Here is a 19,154-nt window from a genome sequence, read left to right on the forward strand (position 1 = left end):
TTTTGTCTCTTTATTCCCATGATTTTCCGGGATAAGGGAGCTGCAAGCAGACCCCCCCCCCCGAATGCAATAACATGGAAACGAGCACTATATACGTGTAATAGAGTTGGCTCACCATTTACGTGAGGGATCAGTTCTGGGGGTCTGTGCACAAAGGCAGAATCATGCAAAGTCAGGACCCCCCTCCCAACCATCCCCCCCAAAGGAGGCACTCCCCCAGAGCCCTTGAATCTCTTTCCCAGAGGCTGATGAGGAAAACCTACTGAGTGTGCTGTCGGAGGGGAAATAAATAAACTGAGAGTGGGAAATTACAGGTTGCGATCGCAAATATAAAGGGACCATAAATTGTGGGTCCACTGTATTCTATTTTCTGGGAGCGGCTTTTTGTGTGAAAACTCAAATATACTGCAGAAACTTACAGTTAGTGGGGATATTGGATAAACTGCTATGTGAATGCAGCCTAAATGTTGCATCACATGGTTTTGCTACACACACACACCCCATGTTGTACTACTACCTTGTTTAGATTGAATTGTTTCTCTTTTTGCTTGGTATTTGATGGGGCGGCATGTTCGCCATGTGGAAGTTGCTTTTTGGCCTCATGATCTAAAAGTGGTCCCATTTGTTTTCTTACGAATGGAAAGAATAGATTCCTCTGACTTTCATCTCCGAAGCCATCAGAAGAGGGAGTAGAATAGCTGCCCCCCATATATCTGGAGATTTCTCATAATTACAAGTGTGGGTTTGTGACACCTGAACACCATTTCTCATATGGGCAAAATGGTTTTTTTTCTCTCCGCATCCTGAATTGAATGATTGTGGTGGGTGACATTAGGCCAACTCATTTATTTTTATTTTTATTCTCTCTTCCTCCAATGTCTCCGTGGGAGAAAACTCCCTCCTTTTTCATGTAATCTGTGCTGGGCTCTGCCGAGCATTGTTTTCTTAGGGGCTGTTTCTCATAATATGCCTGCCACCTTCTGGGTGATGGATGCTTCGTAAAGTGAGCCATTTCATATGTGCCGGATTGCCTTGTGGATTGGTTTTCCAAGAGTTGTCCCTCCACTACTCTCAGACATTGCTGGTGGCGACAGTACACCCCATGGAGACCTACTTATTCAGCAAGCCAGTATCCTCTAACAGCTCACTGCATGAAGTAACTACCATACAGAGGCCGCTTCAAGCAGTTCCTGCAGTGGTTGTATTTTGACTAGCCCTGAGTTGCGTACGGATTTATCTTTTTGTTTTTACCTGAGAAGTGATACCATTGACTTACTTAGACTGGTTACATGCATTTTCAAAGACAATACAGCTCACAGCGCCACACTATAAAGGGGCACAGTTTATAAACTAATCATGCTCTTGGCATCTGGGACATTTTCACTTTAGAATGTTATGAGACAACTTCCTTACCCCAAAGCTTTTGTAATGTTACCTTCATTCTCCAGTAGTAATATGGTGATAATTTTGCTCCAGTAATTTCAACTACAAAAGTAACTTGCAGAAAGTTAGCCCAACTTTAAAGTAGTTTGCAAGAGGCAGCCCTTGATGTTGCCTTTTAAAAACCAAATTGCTTGGGCACATTATTTATATTTAAGCTTTCAGTATTTTCTCTTACGAAGCCATCTCTGTAGCACATACTGATGAATTTTCTGTGTTTCCAGTCCTGAAGTGTTCCTTAGCTTTGAAGTTTTTAATTTGGTACATTTTTGCAGCGGTTTTCTGTAATCGCAACAGCTCTCTAAACAGCACTGCTGTGACTGTAAAAATCACAACAAAGCGTACCTAGCTCTTTATCCACTCAGGTTGTGCTGATGGTTACACAAATATTAATTGCTGTAGAAATTGCCTTGAAGTTGCCTCCTGTTGGCAGCAAATGGTGTGTAGAAGAATTCATTGAGGGGTAATGTTGGTTAGTTGGTATTCATAATCAAGGTCAGTCCTTCATCATGGTTATGATGGTTTATACCCCTTTGCATGTTTCCTTCTTTCTACAGTTGCATCTGCAGCAGTGCTAACCACTGTTAACAGTAGCTGTCATTAGTTAGCAAGTGTTTGCAAATAAGCCTGGCGTCCTTTAGGGCTCCCCCCCGGCCCCCAGCACAACTCCTATCAGCCAAAACATCTAGAGGGCAGGAGGCCATCAAAGACCGAACTGCACCATGGTTATTCTGTTCCTTTCCATCTTTTCCATTCTGAACATTTTTAATTTCTAAATTCAGAGTTCCAGAGTAGAGTTGTACATGTAACACTGCATTGGCTGCAATAGAATCTCTCCCCCCCAGCATCCTATATACTAACAGTGAGCTCATTGTCTGAGTGTGGTTCCTTATGTAAGCCGAAACCATCCACATACTATAAGAGAGAACTCGGCAGACTTGGGAGAATTGCGAAGTTTGAAATACTGTAAATACCTTTAGGTAACAATAAGTTGGGGAGGTGGGAAGCCCAGACAGCTTAATGATGACTGAGGAGGTGGCATAGAAAACCTAGGGAGGGAGAAAATGGTATGGAATATTCTGGAAGAGAGCATGGCTAGTTGGCTGGAACCCTGAACACTTCACACAGCAATCAATTTTGCTTCTAAGGGTTCCGCCTGGTCTTCCTTCAGATGAAGAGTAAGGTTTTGTGCCATGGCTTAAAGTCTCAGCATTGTCCAGTCTGACAGTGAATAGTCCACCAGCTGAAGACTCAAGAGCATGCAGTTTGTCACCATTGTGGGTGGTTAATCGCCTTCTCAGCAACCGAGTATGCAGAGCAGATGTCAGCGCCAACTGAATGGCGGTGAAAATATCTGTACCCACCTACAAGGCCTCTGTGAATGTTTGCGTGCCAAAACTCCCAGTTGCTACCAGATTATTCATCAGGTCAGCTTTGACCAGCATTTGCGATATAGCTCACGCCTCTTAAGAATATGATTTGTTTTCAACTCCCTTCCAGAATTCAATTTGCCTCTCCTTTGATTACATGTATGTACAGCAGTAGATGAGCTGGTTTCAGCTCTGTGAGAAAGATGTCCTTTATGGAACAGAAGGGCTGAAAATCAGGGACCTCGGCTGAGCTGTTTCTCACTGTCCACTTCCTCTATTACTTCATATTGTATCCGTATTTCCTCCAGCACCTTGGTGGCATCTAGATGAGCACTACAGCTCTGCCTTCTCACTAGACCAGACATACAGAAATCTTGTGCTACTTCATGACTTCACATGAACCAAACTTCCCTCTTGTTTGATTGGCTTTTTAAACCTAAATTGCTAGTGTGGGGACTGATCAGAGCTGGGAACCTGGTGGAGAGCAGTTTGATGGGGGGTAACTCTTTGCCTCCCCACCATGGTCATGATCAGGGCTCTCACATCTCCTATAGATATTTGTGGGGTGGGGAAACAGCTGTTAGAGCAAAAGAGAGACACCCCCCACCCCCAATGCAAAGGGCAGGCACAGGGGCTCTGACTCAGATTGGGACAACAGCAGCGGGGAGGGGTTTTAAAAAGAAACCGTCCCATGTCAAAGCCCTAATCTGATTTGAGGTCCCACATCTGCAATTTGCTTTTTTAAAAAATCATCAAATCATGCTATTGTTAATTGCACGAATGGTGTTGCAGCTAATGGATCAGCAGCTGTTATGTCTGCACTGGGCCAGCGTGGTGCAGTTCCAGTTTGTTGTTGCCTGCAAAAAAACATGCAGTTAGAGAGTCTACCTCTTGGGGATGGCTTCTCATTTCCTGTTAGAACAGTTACACTGTGCATGTCGGATTGAGCTGGTAATGAGAACTGTGGGCAGAAGGTTGAAAAGGTGCTTTTGTCTTGTTCTGTGTGAGAGAATGTTTCCCTTGTTGTGAGCATAGGGTTGTAGGCAAATACAACCTGTGCACTGTAAAAAGAGTTTAAGCATCAAAATGGTGTGTGTTTTTGCTTTTTTTTTAAAAAAAAAAGAACACCTTTTGGCTTAGCACAAATTATTTCTTTGCAAAGTCTGCATTCTCCGCAAAGTATGTTTGCAAATGACTGCTAGGAGAAGGAGGAGGCTGTTGAAGTTCTTTGTAACCACCCAACGTAATCTGGTAAATGGATCCTCCTAAATGGTTAGGCTGGCAAAGGTTTTGGGCAGCGCTGTTTTTAGGGTGTGTGTGTGTGTCACATTAAGGAGTGTTTAGGTTTTTCTATCATGGCTTCCCTTCCTGCTTTCAGGTTTCTCCCATTCAGCCTTCACATTTGGAATAGAGAGTCATATTAGCCAATCCAACATCAATGGGACACTAGTGCCACCTGCTGCCCTCATCTCCATACTTCAGAAAGGCCTGCAGTATGTGGAAGCAGAGATCAGCATCAATGAGGTGAGTAGCTGTGTTTTCTTATGTGGAGACACACACCACTTGAGGGTGCATATGGAGTATGTTAGATATTGAAGAACCTACCTCTTGCCTGTCTCCGTTGACTCTTACCCAAGAGCAAGCCACAGTTTTGTGCTGGAATGGATAACCAGGTGGCATTTGTGCAAGGAATCAATACAGAACAGTAAGAAATTAAGTATATTTACAGTGCCAGAGGGTTGGAAAAGATTTAGGCCTTACTGAGCAATTAGATACAATTGCCTTATGTGTCTTTAAGAATAGGAGAGAGAGCAAGAGCTAAAAATACAAGGGAGGTAGCCCTCCGTAGACCTCCCGGTTGCTGTGCCACCAGCCAAGAAAGAAGGCATTCATGGGCATCATTTGCTAATAAAGGAGAAACAATGATAGCTTTGTGCATCTGGATTTTCTTTGTAAAGATGTTTACATTAAATCATTGAGAAGGGCTCTTCCTTTGAATTCTCTTGCTGTTTTAAATTATGCTATCTTAAAAAAGAAGCAGCGCATGTGTAAAGCAGAGAGGCATGGAAAGATGCTGTCTTCCCATCAGATTTCTTCCCTGTACTCTATAGTTCCAAAATTTTCAGATTAGACTTCATCCTGAACAAACATGTCAAGAGGAACTGACAAATGAATTTTGTTTTTTTGTTTTTTTATACACATAGTAGATAGTCGTCAGTAGCCATGATGACAGTGTGTGTGAGGCAGTGTGCCTCTGAATACCAGTTGTTGGGAATCGCTAATAGGGAGAGTCCTGCTGCACTCTGCTTCTGCTTATGGGCTTCTCATAGGCACCTAGTTGGCCTCTCTTGTGAAAGAGAAGGCTAGACTGGATGGGCCTTTGGTTTTTGCAGTCTTATTAATTATTGCAGAAGTGAAGGTGAAATGGGGTGAATTTGAGCCTGGATAGTTCAGTTGGTTAGAGCATGGGACTGATAACTCTTAAGGTTACAGCTAAGATCCTGTTATGGGGCAGCTGTGTATTCCTGCATTGCAGGGGGTTGGAGTAGAATGATCCTCAGAGTTCCTTCCAGCTCTATGCTTCTTTGATCTCAGAATGCCTTTTCAGACCCAATGCTCTTCTAGGAATCTAGAAAGCTGCCTTATTCTGAGTCAGACCATTGGTCTATGTAGGTCAGTGTTGTCTACAGTGACCAATAGCAGCTCCTGAGCTCTTCCTGGGCTCCTGAGCTCTCCCAGCTCTTCCTGGGGACGCCATATTATTATTACTACTACTATTACTAGCATTATTATTATTATTAATATTATTCACCTTCAAAACCACTGCATCAAGGCTATTTACACATAAAAACAAAGTCATTTATAAACATGAAACAACAGATACATTTAAGGCAAAACTAAAACCCTAACAAATGGATATTTGTGGCAAAGACCCATTTATACAGCTGGGAAAGCCCATCGGAACAAAAATTACTGCTACTGTCTCTGGAAAGCACAGTTAGTGGGCGCCAGTTGTATCTCAACAAGAATACTCAGTCCAGTGCTGTTCCGTCACTGTGTGCTCAGCAGTCCAGAGTGTGGTGATTAAAAACTCACCAAGAGGCTTCTCTTACAGAAGGTTGTTACAGATGGCTCCGTCACCGTATTCTGGCATTCTCTTGGGTGTCGCCTGTCCTCTCAGCCTCCTAATTCGTTTTCTTTTCATTTTCCTTCCCCTCCCTCAGGACGGCACAGTGTTTGACGGCAGGCCTATAGAGTCGCTATCGTTGATAGACGCCGTAATGCCTGACGTGGTACAGACTCGGCAGCAGGCTTTGCGGGAGAAATTAGCTCAACAGCAAGCTAGCACGGCACCAGTCACAGCGCCGGCCACCACGGCCACCACAGCTTCTACAGCAACGACAACTGCTGTCCCTCAGCAGAACACACCAAAGAATGGAGAAGCCACTGTGAATGGAGAGGAGAATGGGGCACATGCAATAAGTACGCTTCCTATGAGTGTGGCTCGCGAGTGCCGGATTTTGTGCAACTGCAGCACAACCATTGGTTTGGGTCTGGGCTCCGAATTCATCACCTCAAGAAGTGCAGTGGTTATTTTTTATGTGGAGCTTCCCTTGGGATTGGTCTGGAAGCTGAAGCTGGTTCAGAATGCTGCTGCCAGGTTTTTGAGGGGAACACCTATTGCATCTTTACTAAGGGAACCACACTGGCTGCTGATGAGCTGCTGCTCCATGTGCAAGGTCTGGTTGTTAACATATAAAAGCCCTGAACAACTTGGGACCAGGTTCCTGTGCCTGTAGAAAATCTTTGTCCAATACGTTTTGGATTTTTGAAGCCCAGGAAAGGGGACTCCGTAGGCTTTCAAGACAGAGCTTATATCACCTAGCACAGCTCCTTACCTTTTTGCCTCTGACTAGAAGAATAAATTGGACGCAGGTGGCACTCTGGGTTAAACCACAGAGCCTAGGACTTGCCGATCAGAAGATCGGCGGTTTTAATCCCTGCGACGGGGTGAGCTCCCATTGCTCGGTCCCAGCTCCTGCCAACCTAGCAGTTCGAAAGCATGTCAAAGTGCAAGTAGATAAATAGGTACTGCTCCAGCGGGAAGGTAAACGGCGTTTCCGTGTGCTGCTCTGGTTCGCCAGAAGCGGCTTAGTCATGCTGGCCACATGACCTGGAAGCTGTATACCGGCTCCCTCGGCCAATAAAGCGAGATGAACACTGCAACCCCAGAGTCGGCCATGACTGGACCTAATAGTCAGGGTCCCTTTACCTTTTTAGAAGAATAAATTATGCAGATATGTGTACTTGTATTTAACTTGCATGATTTTATGGAGAACACAAAGCTGATACATTATTACAGTTACAGATGGGTAGCCGTGTTGGTCTGCCATAGTCAAAATAAAAAAATTCCTTCCTGTAGCACCTTAAAGACCAACTAAGTTAGTTCTTGGTATAAGCTTTCGTGTGCATGCACACTTCTTCAGATACATCTTCCCCAACCCTATCTTCCCTAACCCCCATTTGGATGTTATAGTCCCAGGATTAAAGATTAATTTATTTGGGAATTATCCATGTGTAAATAAAATTTGGCAGTATAACTATGTGTTACTTTTCCCTATAGGATCTCTTGCCATTAATTGCACAGTTTGCAATGTACAGAAGGGAGCAGAAACTAATCACTGTGTGCGGTTTTCATTGTTGTTATAATTAATGTCATCTTATCAGCAGTTCACCCAGATCATAGTGTGAAATATGACTTGTTTAAAAAGCCTGTTCTTGAATGTAGAGAGTTACATTTCCTTCTGATCTTGGTAAGGAAAGTGGGTGTTTATGCAGCCAGCATAAAGCAATCAAATAAGTTGTACGTTATTGGAATTAAATGGTTTTGTCCAGTCTTCTTTGTAAATAATTACAGCTAAGAGTAAAATTTGAAAAAGCAAAACAGAACAAAACCGAAAAGAATAACTAACAGTACGTAATCACTGCCTTACCTCAATGTGTGTGTTTTGTCGTGCAGATAATCATTCAAAGCCAATGGAAATTGATGGGGATGTTGAAATTCCTTCTAACAAAGCAACAGTTCTCCGGGGTCATGAATCAGAGGTGTTCATCTGTGCCTGGAATCCTGTCAGTGATCTGCTAGCATCGGGGTAAGTTAAAGGGTTAGAACAGCTCCCACTGTATTTAAGTTGCATTGATCTCTAGTCAGTGCTGATTTGGAGCATCAGTAATGTGGATCTCATGTGCCCTCTCTGTATGTCATTGTTATGACAGACATAGTCTTAACACATTGTGGCTAATGTGTTCTCTCAAACCAGCTTATATGATCTTAGGAGGCTGCCCTGTATTGGGTCAGACTGCTTCCTCCATCTTACACCATATTGTCTACTGTGATTGTCAAGGGCTCTCTAGGGTTCTCAGGCATAAAGCCTTTTCCTCTGCCTGTTACCTGAGCCTCCTTTTAGAACATAGCTACTAGCTATGGCCCTAGAATCTAATAAAATCCAAAATCTAGTGAAATAACTTCCAAGAGAGTGGATTGCCCTTCGTAGTGCATTTTTGTTAGCCTTGTTCTGTCAGGTTTCCAAATGCAATTACTACTGCAGTTTTGCTTTACGGTGTTATGGTTAGAAATTGGAAGTTGTGAGGTCCTGGAGTTGTTGTTACTCAATCGTTTTCGGTTTCTATATTATTTCATCATGTTGTCGTTGAACGTGCCTTGCGATTTTTTGTTGTTGTTAAAGAAAAGCAGTCTATTCGTTTGTTGGGGTTTTTTTTAAAAAAAAACATTTCCTGTGTGTGTTAACAAATATACATTCATATCCTGTTCCGTGTGCACGACAAACACATTTCCTCTTGATAGGTCTGGTGACTCTACAGCCAGAATATGGAATCTAAATGAGAACAGTAATGGTAGTTCCACTCAACTCGTCTTGAGGCACTGCATAAGAGAAGGAGGACATGATGTTCCCAGCAATAAGGATGTAACATCGTTGGACTGGAATGTAAGTTGACTGCTAAAACTCTTGAAGGTGTCTGTGAAATGTAGATTGCTATATATTTTTTTAAAAAGTTGGTGCTTCCATTCCAACCTGGTGTTATTTTACACTAGCAAAATATCTGTCACCATGATGGATGGAGTGTGCATAGGGGGGATTATATACCATAAGGGGGATCCCCACATACCAGCTGATCTCTTTCAGGAGGGCTAAGCTACTCAATGACAGCGATAAGGAGGACCCTTGCAATTGCAGCATTTTTTCCAGAAACACTTTATTTTTCCATGTCATTATCTGTGGCAGTCATCCCCATACCTAAAAGAAAATAAAAGGTGGGATGAAATGTTTAAAGCTTAAAGGTAGAATGATTGTTTTGGAAAGGGCAAGCAGTCCTTCCATCACCTCTGAATACTAACTCAAGTGTAAAAGTCTCGCAGTGCTTCTGTCATTTATTCAGTCTCGTAGCCTAGTAGTTCTAGTTCCTCTTTGCAAACAAGTGCAAAACATTTAACAGCTCATAAAAAAGCTTTTTAGTCTTTCCATGCTGTTACTTTATGCTTGTTACTTGATAGACTTTGATCTAGCAAATATTCAATCTAAAAAATAGGATTTGCCCACCATGCCCTCCCCATTTCCATGACTTACCCCTTAAGATTCAAAAATATTTTATTGTCCTTTTGTCAGAGGCCTGCATCATTGGGGAACCTGCCAAGGGTCCTGGAGCTCCAGAGAGCCTATTACTAGCCAACCCAAGGCTGCTGCTTCCCATCCTTCACCTCGCCTCCAGCAATGCCTCTGGGCGTATTATAGTGGCGAGTGGTTGTGACTCCAGTCTGCTGTGACCCCATGTTGGATTACCCAAAATGCAACACTGTAGTTGAGTTTGGTCAGATATTGCATTCTGGGTAACTTAACTTGGCAAGTGGCCACTGCAGATTAGGTCTGAGCACCAGCTTGGGTCCTATTCAAAAGCACCACCAGTGGCCATCACTGAAACATGTCCAGGGGATTGGGTGGGATGAGGTGAATGAATGAATGAATGAATGAATGAATGAATGAATGGCAGCTGCACTGGGGTGGGAACCAGCAGGGAACCTGGTTGAAGTCAAGTTAGGGTCTATCATTGGCACCATGCTCAGGTGCCACCCCCGGTCCCTTGCTAAATAATGACTTTTGCATCACTGCTCTTGAACTGAAGCCTAACAAATTTATTATTAAAATACACAAGAGAATAGACTTCATCATGTGGTTGGTATACAGCTGAAAAAAAAAATACAATATCCACTTAAGAAGCATCAATTTACCTGTGTTTTGCATGGCAAGCAGTCAACAGTTTGTTAAATACTTCTGCAACATTAACTCGGTGAACCAGAAGCACACTTATTTGGTTAGGCAGTTGGAGCCCTTTTTGTTTATTTATGTGCAAAGTGTTGTGATGTCTTTTATGAGGCAAAGATAAATAGTGTAATGAACTTTTAATTTGCAAAAACAATGCAAGAGTTGTGCAGTGCCTCATTTGGAGTAAAAGATTTATGCTGCCTCTAAGACAAACTCAGCCAAAACAAATAGGTTTGTAAGATTAAAGGTTTCCTTGCTTTGCAGTGTTTACTGCCGCCTGCAAATGAATCAGGTCTCCCACTTGCAAAATCACGTATGCCTCTTCCCAGTGCAGTGAAAATCTAGTTTGTATCCTGTTGTTATCTGTCCTCTTTGCTGTATGTCATGCATAAAAATGCAGATAGCTCCACACTTGCCATCCTCTTTTCCGCACTATGGAATAAATTTTCTGCAAAACATTCTAAAGCTCCCGGGGGTTATGGCAGACAAGGATGTTTTCTAATCTTAAACTCCAGAGCTCCAGAAGAAGGAGCAGAAGTGTGAATGACATGAATGCAAACAATAGGACTGGGAAATGAGCCGTATGGCTGTAGCTGCACTATTAAAAATATGAGGAAATCGTTATGCATAGCATCCTATCCCAATTGTTATTCTCCACCAATAAATAGACAAAGCTTCCCCTGCCCTGATGGATTGTAAAAAAATGTGCTCTTAGTCACCGATCAAAAGTGTAGAAATAAAAAATAGTATTAATAAATGTAGTGTATTATATCTATGATACCTGCAGCAACTACATAAGGTGGACCAATGTGATTATCCCCATATTACCGGCGGGGGTAGTAGCTGAAGGTAGGAGTTAGTGGCTTGGCCAAAGGCCACTGAACAGGAAGCCTCGAGAAGTAGATCCATGAGTCATTTGTGGTTCTGCTTTTCAAGCTTATTGTGCAACTTAAGGACAGAGAGGTTCCTCATATGCCCTCTGGCGTATGAGTTCCAGATGCGTTAAGAGTATTTCTCCTTCCTTTGCGTGTTCTACCAGTAGTGTGACCCACTCTTGCATTCATTCATTCATTCATTCATGCTTGCTTCCACCTACATTCCAAGTCACATGAAACATTCCAAATCATAGCTGAGCTTCTTTGTTGAACGAGAGCTTTCTGGTGCACCATCTTAAACACCGAGGCACCAGCTTATTCTCTTACATGTGGCACGCAGGAGAGAAAGCACACAGCATGTACATGTGAGTTGCTTTCTTTACTTACACCCTCATGTCTTCCAAAGAGCTTAAGGCGGCAAACACAGTTCCTTCCCTCCCCATTTTATCCTCACATCCAATGTGTGAGGTAGGCTAGGCTGAGATGTAAGTCACTAAAACCAAACCCAGCTTGTGAGCTTTAAGGCTAAAGGGGAATTTGAACATAGGTGAAGTATAAAATGTTTGAAACAATGACCAAGCTTGCACTGAACAAATGTGTGGGTTCTCGGAGCCAGTATCACAATCCCTTTGCTCCTCTCCTTGCTGCCACTGTGCTACCCAGGCCTAAACCATGGCTTGGCTTAGCATTATATCCAAACCTGAGGTCATGGTTTGTCTCACTTTGGATAAACCACCATCTATAACCAAGGATTGTTCTTAGTTTGCTGCTTGCACTTTGTCTGCGGCCTACAAGTCCCCCCCCCTTCAGAACTATATATCTCTATTTTTCTACAATATATGAGCTTCAGATAAGTTCACGTATGAATGTTCACACTTGACGAATGTTCACACTTGACGAATGCAACTTCAGGTGATGGCTTGCATGTGTGAAATAGCTATTACAGAACACATGCCACGGGCAGGAGTTATATATCACTTGGAATGATATCAAACATATTTTAAAATAAGCATCGTAACACATATTTGCATGTGAACTTGGGGAAATGGGTTTTTATTCCCAGCCGTTTCCACTTGAAATACTTTAGCTTTCAAGAATCTGATGCTAACAGATACTCCGCACTTTGTTCAGTTCAGATGAGGTCTCAGGCAATTATCACCTCCTCAAGTTGCCAGTTGTGAAGTTAAAAACAGTTACATTTTGGCAGGTGAAAAAACAAACCTCCCCAAAACATCAGTTATTGGGTGGCCTATAGATTGTATGCATTCATGTATGTATGTATGTATGTATGAATGAATGAATGCATAAAGTAAGTAAGTGTTAGTTTCTTGTGTGTAAAGCACTGAACTGTAAAGCACTTTAGGAAGCACTTATTACATAGTCAAGAAGCTATGAAGACTCTTAATGAAGTCATCTTTCAGTTGTTGTTCAAAGGATAAAGTAAATGAAATTAATGGTTGTAATGATCAAAATTAATTGGGACTTTTGTATCAGTAAATATACACACACAGCTTTGTTGCAGTCCCTAGACACAAAATACACAGTGCAGCGGAACAGTCTTGCTAGCCAACAGAAGGGCTTTAGCCCATATTTCTAATTCTTACTGCCTCCGAGAGGAATAAAGTAAATATATGTAAAAGTTCCATTGAAGCTGTTCTGTTCTGCTCTATTCTTTTCTCAGTGGTCTTCTTTAGGGAAAAGGGAGGAATATAGATTGTTGGCATGCTTGGCAGGGTAAGGGAAGGAAATCTCTCAGCTCAGCTAAAATGCCTCATAAAAATAATTATGTCACAATTTTGTTTCTTAGCGGTTTAATTGTTCTGACAGTGCAATGCTGCTTTAGCCGTCTTTGTTTCCATCTAGGTGCCAGGAGTGCCAGGCTTTAATTTTGGGTACAATCCAGTAATGATGCTTGCTGTAGCTCAGTGGAGCACCTAGTTTTGCTTGCTTTTGAAAACTCAGGGATGAGTTAGTGGGTTGTAGCTGATTCAGGATATTGTGTGCCTCCTGCAAAAAACACCATTTGATTCTCTTTGTTAACATCCCTACAGACCGATGGGACGCTGTTGGCTACAGGATCATATGATGGCTTTGCAAGAATATGGACAGAAGATGGTAAGATTTATAACAGTATCTGTTTGCAAATAATTAGGTGTTTTGTACTGCTGAATTATTTCAACTCCCAAGCTATTTGAAGGAGCTAACTATTGTCTTTCATACTTTGCAGGAAATCTTGCAAGCACCTTAGGTCAACATAAAGGGCCCATCTTTGCTCTGAAGTGGAACAAAAAGGGAAATTACATCTTAAGTGCTGGAGTTGATAAAGTAAGTGTTGAGGTGCATAGCTTGCAAGTATAGAATAGCTCTTGGGAATTCAGCAAAATTTTATTTCTGCTCATCTGGGGGGGGGAGGTGTTTTGGAAAGCCTAGATTTCATCAAATTGAGTGATTGCTTTCTTAAGGGATAGTAAATCTGTTACATGTGCAGCCTGCCTTGAAACAGGCTGCTTGTTTGCTCGTATGGCATAGTTAGTTCTCCTCTTCAACGTTGCCAGAGGTTTTTCATGCACGTGTGTATGTGCATTTGTACACATCTGTTTTTCCCAGTGCTTAAAAATATGTCACAGGAAAATATCAGGTATACTGATAGTGGATTCATTCTCAAAGTGTGGATTCTGGTGTAGTTCAAATTGCATTATCTACACATTGAGAGGAAGGTATCAGCAGACTTGAGGCAACGTCAAACACATAGGAATGGATCCAAATAATTAGTTTCCTACAGGACTGCTTGAAGCAGAGAGACCATTACTCACTCCATTACGTTGCTTAGAAATGGATGGGTGGAAACAGAGTGTTACTTGTCGTAAAGTGTAAGATCTAAACTTTATTTGTCAAGAGGGGCCTAATCACAGCTTTCCTATGCGCAATATGTTGTGAAGTCACTTGGGGCTTCTGCAAATCTTCTTATGCAAACCTTGAGATTTTCCAAGCTGACTTACCTTTTCGATTATGTAGAGGAAAACCAAGGACCTGATCTAAATCATATGACCTGTTCTGCTGCAGCGTCTGTAGCATCAATCTCGATTGTGATGCAAACATTACCATGTCTCCATTATTGGATATCAATTTCAGGTTGTGGAGGCATCATAAAATTCACCTAAACACACGCTGGATGTTATAAGGACCACCTGTCAACACAAGACTGCAGTTTACAGGAGGCTTAATACACCATCATTTGTGGTGTGAATCTGAGAGATTTGCTCAACTGAAGAAATTGACATTTGGTCTCCTTACAGAAACATTTTTTGACTCAGGCTGATTTTAATGCTTCCCCTGTGTAATAAGGACAGATCATTATCAATGTTAGATTTTCTTATTTGTGTTATATTAGAACAAATGCGTTTTTTGACTAAAAATTTCAGCAGTCAACAACAATGTGTTTCATAGTGAAACCTGCTTTTCTTCAGAACTGAATGTGTGTCTTTTTCTCCCTATCTGCCCTCAACAACATAGACGACAATAATTTGGGATGCTCATACAGGAGAAGCTAAACAGCAGTTCCCTTTCCACTCAGGTAAGGCTAATTAGCCGTCCATGTATTTCTTTAAACATTTTAATTTTCGCAAAAGGCAAAGCAGCTTAAGCTTTTGCAATTAAGGCACAAATCACAATAAAAGGTATGCTATACTTTCATACAGTAGCAATCATCTCTGAAAAGACCCTGCTCCATAGCCTGGCTGATTGTTCCTGCCTGATAGATGGAGCCCAGGACAGGACATCATCTTGGAATTATGCTTTGGTGGGAACCAAAGACAACTTTGAGAGAGCACTTTTGGATTCCTGCCTTTTGTTGCTGAAAAATGTCACTGAAGCTTTCATGACCACCCCACCATAGCCTTCAAGATCCCGCCATATTTTACTGTATCAGTATGCTGCCACGTCTTTAGTTTTTTAGGCACACCAGTTGCGTTTTTGTGAAACAGCTTGTACCAAAGATGTAGTCTGTGCATCAGGACAAATACGTGTAAAAATTGTTACGTTATTTGAAAGCCCTTGTGTGTACTTTTTTGGAATTTTAGCAGGTTTTCTTTTTCCTGGGTGAATCCAACCTAGAAAGCTTAATCAATAGATTATTGAGAGAGATGGAATGGGAATCTTGGGAATCTTGGTGCATGCTTATCACTGCACCCCAACACATTGGTATTATGCGGGTGTTCCTGGGATGCTGCTCCTGACATTGCGGGGGTACTAGAATCAAAGTGCCAGTCATTATATGGAAGTGGGAAAGGAGCCTTGCCTATTTGCTTCTTTGCAAGATGTCCTCATGTTGCCTTTCTCTGGTTCCCCTTTTGCAGCCCCTGCTCTGGATGTAGACTGGCAGAACAACACTACTTTTGCATCCTGCAGCACTGACATGTGCATACATGTATGCAGGCTAGGCTGTGATCGTCCAGTCAAAACTTTTCAAGGCCATACGGTGAGTTTACGTGGCCCTTTTAACATATTGCAGTTACTGCTGTGACCATTGGAACATTTCAAGGGTGATATATGAGAGAATCATCCTCCGCCTCTTCTTTCTATTAAGTGTGTTTTGCTGTTCTTAAGAACAAATGCAAATGAAGCATTGCAAGAAAACAAGACTTTGATGATGACAAATGCAGGATGATAAAGTCCTTGCGACAAACTCATCTGTATACTTACTTGGGAGTAAGCTCCATTAAGGTTAATGGGATTGACTTTTCAGTAAACCTGCATAGGATTGTGTTGTAATGAATTCTTATTGGTGAGTAGTTTTCCCTTCTCAAATGGCAGAAGGAAAATGAGTTTAGGTTACCTACTTGAGGGAGGAGTTGTTCAGTAGTAAAGCAGAAGTTTTGCATGAACCAGGTCCCATCTTCGATCCCTGGCATCTCCAAGCAGATATGATAAAGACTTCTTTTTCTGGAGTCCTGGAAAGCCATTGTCAGTCAGCACAGATAATACTGAGCTAAATGGACCAATTGTCTGACTTGACTTGGTATCAGGCAATTCCCCCTAGGAGGACTTGTTCTCTCTTGTGCAAATAAAACTGAAAGAAGGCAGCAAACTATACTTTAATCCTATAAAATAGTCTCTATAAATCTGTTTAGCTAATGAAATATCATTTCTGTTGTTTCACGGATGAAAGAACCAAACCAATAATTTTAACATGCAATAGTTTATTTGTTGCTGTTATAAATTAAACCCAGATGGCCCTCTTCTGGATAAAAAGGTACAGTGCAGTTTGATACAGAATTGCCACCAATTTAATTATTTTTAAATTTCAGAATGAGGTCAATGCTATCAAATGGGATCCTTCTGGGATGCTTCTAGCGTCGTGCTCAGATGATATGACATTAAAGGTAATTCTGGCTGAAGCCTTTGGAACATATTTTAAAGAACTGTAGCTGGAAATACTGTATGAAATGTTAGCCTTTATTTACATTTTTCAGTTCTGTTTCTTAAATGCATGCGTATTTCTTGGTGAGCTCTTCTATAACTGGAGAAAATATTTCAATGTGCAGATTTTATTCCCCTCTGATTTTGTATAGATTTGGAGTATGAAGCAAGATGTGTGTGTACATGACCTTCAGGCACATAACAAAGAGATTTATACTATCAAATGGAGTCCGACGGGACCAGGGACCAACAACCCAAACTCTAATATTATGTTGGCAAGGTAAAAACGAAACAGTGTTACGCATGTTCAAATAAACAGAAAAGTTTTTCTTTGTTTTATTAACTATGTATATAGGGATTCTTTCATTTGTATCCCACCCATCCTACAAGGTGCTTAGGGATGCCGGTGGTGCTGTGGTCTAAACCTTGGGCTTGCCGATAAAAAAGTTGGCGGTTCAAATCCCCACGACAGAGTGAGCTCCCGTTGCTCTGTCCCAGCTCCTGCTAACCTAGCAGTTCGAAAGCACACCAATGCAAGTAGATAAATAGGTACCACTGCTGCAGGAAGGTTAACAGCGTTTCCATGCGCTCTGGTTTCCGTCAGTGTCTCGTTGTGCCAGAAGCGGTTTAGTCATGCTGGCCACATGACCTGGAAAGCCATCTGTGGATAAACGCCGGCTCCCTTGGCCTGAAAGCGAGATGAGCGCCACAACCCCATAGTTGCCTTTGACTGGACTTAACCGTCCAGGGGTCCTTTCCTTTTTTTGTACCTTTTACAAGGTGTTTTGGAGGTCCGTACATGGGTCCTCCTCTTTTTATTCTCATAACCTACCTTATGAGGTAGGTTAGTTATGGGTCACCCGGTCAAGTCCATAGCTAAATTGAGATTGGAACACCAAGTTTACTCTCTCCCACCCCACCCCCAAAAAAACCCCTCAAATACTGACTATCGCAGTTAAAGTGGGGAGTTGAGATCAAATTAAATGTTTCTCTAGGAGCCTAAAAAACCTTACACTGGCCATGCTCATGCAGAATGATGTGTGGGTACTTGCAGTGGTGTGCTGTGAAATTTTTCATAGGCGAACAGTTAGGGCCAGAGGGGCCAGCTTGTGTGGGTGATTGGAGGGGTTGTGGGGTTGACATCGCACGTGTGAGCATCACGCCTTCTTCCTAAGCCCGGCAGAAGCTTCCCGGGCTTTGTGAAGGAGGCGCCAGGGGGACACTTAGGGGACTAACTTAGTCCCCCTAGTCCACTGACCACACACCACTTGCACAGAGAATAAAACGTTCTGAAGTTTGATAGAACCTTGACAACGCTCGGAACGTGAAACCTTCTGCTGTCGCCTTTCTCCCACAGTGCTTCATTCGACTCTACTGTTCGGTTGTGGGATGTCGAAAGAGGAGTCTGCACTCACATGCTAACCAAACATCAAGAGCCTGTCTACAGCGTAGCTTTTAGTCCTGACGGAAAATACTTGGCCAGTGGGTCCTTTGACAAGTGTGTCCATATATGGAACACTCAGGTATGGAAATTTCACGCCCAAGCGATGAGGAAACGGCTTGGATATAATGTTAACCGAAATAAAGCTTGTCTGTAATATTGTTTGCCAGGGTTAGGCAGCTTCAGGTCCGGAAGCCGAATGGAGCCGTACAGTTATCTTTATTGTGACTCTGGGAGCTTCCCCACAGTCCACCCTCCTGTTTTGCTTGGCTGGAATGTGGCCTTGAACTCTGAGCATGGTTCTCGCGTGTCTGGACAGAGGATAGAGAGGGGTGTGTGCAGAAGCTAGCCTGCTCAAAGCAAAAATTCACAATTGTGGCTCTATCTGCTTTTTCCTCCAGCCCCACCCGCTGCTGGCATATGCGGTCCCCTACCCTTGCTATATACACCAAAGACAACAAAGAGCTTTAAACATATTTATTATGGCACAAGTTGTGGCAGGTGTGGGAAGAGAGAATTGCAAAGCGGGACCAGAAATTCTGTGACAGTGCTGGAGAGTTTTGTGATCCTTTTCTTAACTACGCGCGAAATGTGCATGCAGTCTAATCCCAAGATTAAAATATCTAATCAGAGTGGGTGTGAGCTACTCCAATTTTTTTTTTTTGGGGGGGGGAGTGAGTTGGCAAAATGAGAGTCAATGTTGCAGCAGAAGCACCCAGAGAGAGACGCATTGCTTTCCGTAGCGGACAAGATATTACAGTCGCTGTTGAGCAAAGTTACTCACCCGAGTACAACCCTGTTACATCAGATGTTATAAAACTTAATTAGAAGGCAGTTCTTCACAGTTTTACTGGCCAGATGTTTCAGATTATAGAGCTGTAGGAAGACAGTCCACGGTACCAAAATGAAGCTTTATTGACAATAAAGAATTCTCATAGTACTAGTGATCCTGTGGCATCAACATGTTGTTGTCAAGGAAGGAGATGTATGTGGTATTCTGTATGGCCACATTGGGCAAAGAAGGCAGCTCCAGTCAGGATGAAAATAGATTCCTTCCACCATACAACTATGAGGGGGTTTTTTCTGGGGGGAGCGTACTTTTGTGCTAATACAAGCTGTTCCCTGCACACCCCCCAAAAAAAACCCATATAGCAATGCATGGAGGGAAGGAATGGACCTTCTGTCTTCACATACTTCTGTACCTATGGCAATTGGGCTTTCTTTAACCTGAAATTAAAGAGGGAAAGACAGAGATGTAGCTCTATGCTAC

At 42.4% G+C, this 19,154-nt stretch overlaps 1 protein-coding gene across 4 annotated transcripts in view; it reads left to right on the forward strand.

The window, feature by feature from the left end:
* Positions 1 to 19,154, forward strand: part of TBL1X (transducin beta like 1 X-linked) — a 133,543-nt gene that overhangs the window by 109,271 nt on the left and 5,118 nt on the right. For all 4 annotated transcript variants that reach the window (XM_081197100.1, XM_081197099.1, XM_081197098.1 and 1 more), the window contains 11 exons: positions 4,189 to 4,334; positions 6,035 to 6,293; positions 7,831 to 7,963; positions 8,677 to 8,818; positions 13,077 to 13,140; positions 13,253 to 13,350; positions 14,539 to 14,599; positions 15,381 to 15,502; positions 16,332 to 16,406; positions 16,596 to 16,723; positions 17,801 to 17,966. In XM_081197100.1, coding sequence (XP_081053226.1) covers positions 4,189 to 4,334; positions 6,035 to 6,293; positions 7,831 to 7,963; positions 8,677 to 8,818; positions 13,077 to 13,140; positions 13,253 to 13,350; positions 14,539 to 14,599; positions 15,381 to 15,502; positions 16,332 to 16,406; positions 16,596 to 16,723; positions 17,801 to 17,966 — 1,394 coding nt within the window. The remainder of the gene's footprint in view (positions 1 to 4,188; positions 4,335 to 6,034; positions 6,294 to 7,830; positions 7,964 to 8,676; positions 8,819 to 13,076; positions 13,141 to 13,252; positions 13,351 to 14,538; positions 14,600 to 15,380; positions 15,503 to 16,331; positions 16,407 to 16,595; positions 16,724 to 17,800; positions 17,967 to 19,154) is intronic.

The sequence above is a fragment of the Podarcis bocagei genome (assembly GCF_964188305.1).
Source record: "Podarcis bocagei genome assembly, chromosome: 6".
NCBI classification, from domain to species: Eukaryota; Metazoa; Chordata; class Lepidosauria; order Squamata; family Lacertidae; genus Podarcis; species Podarcis bocagei.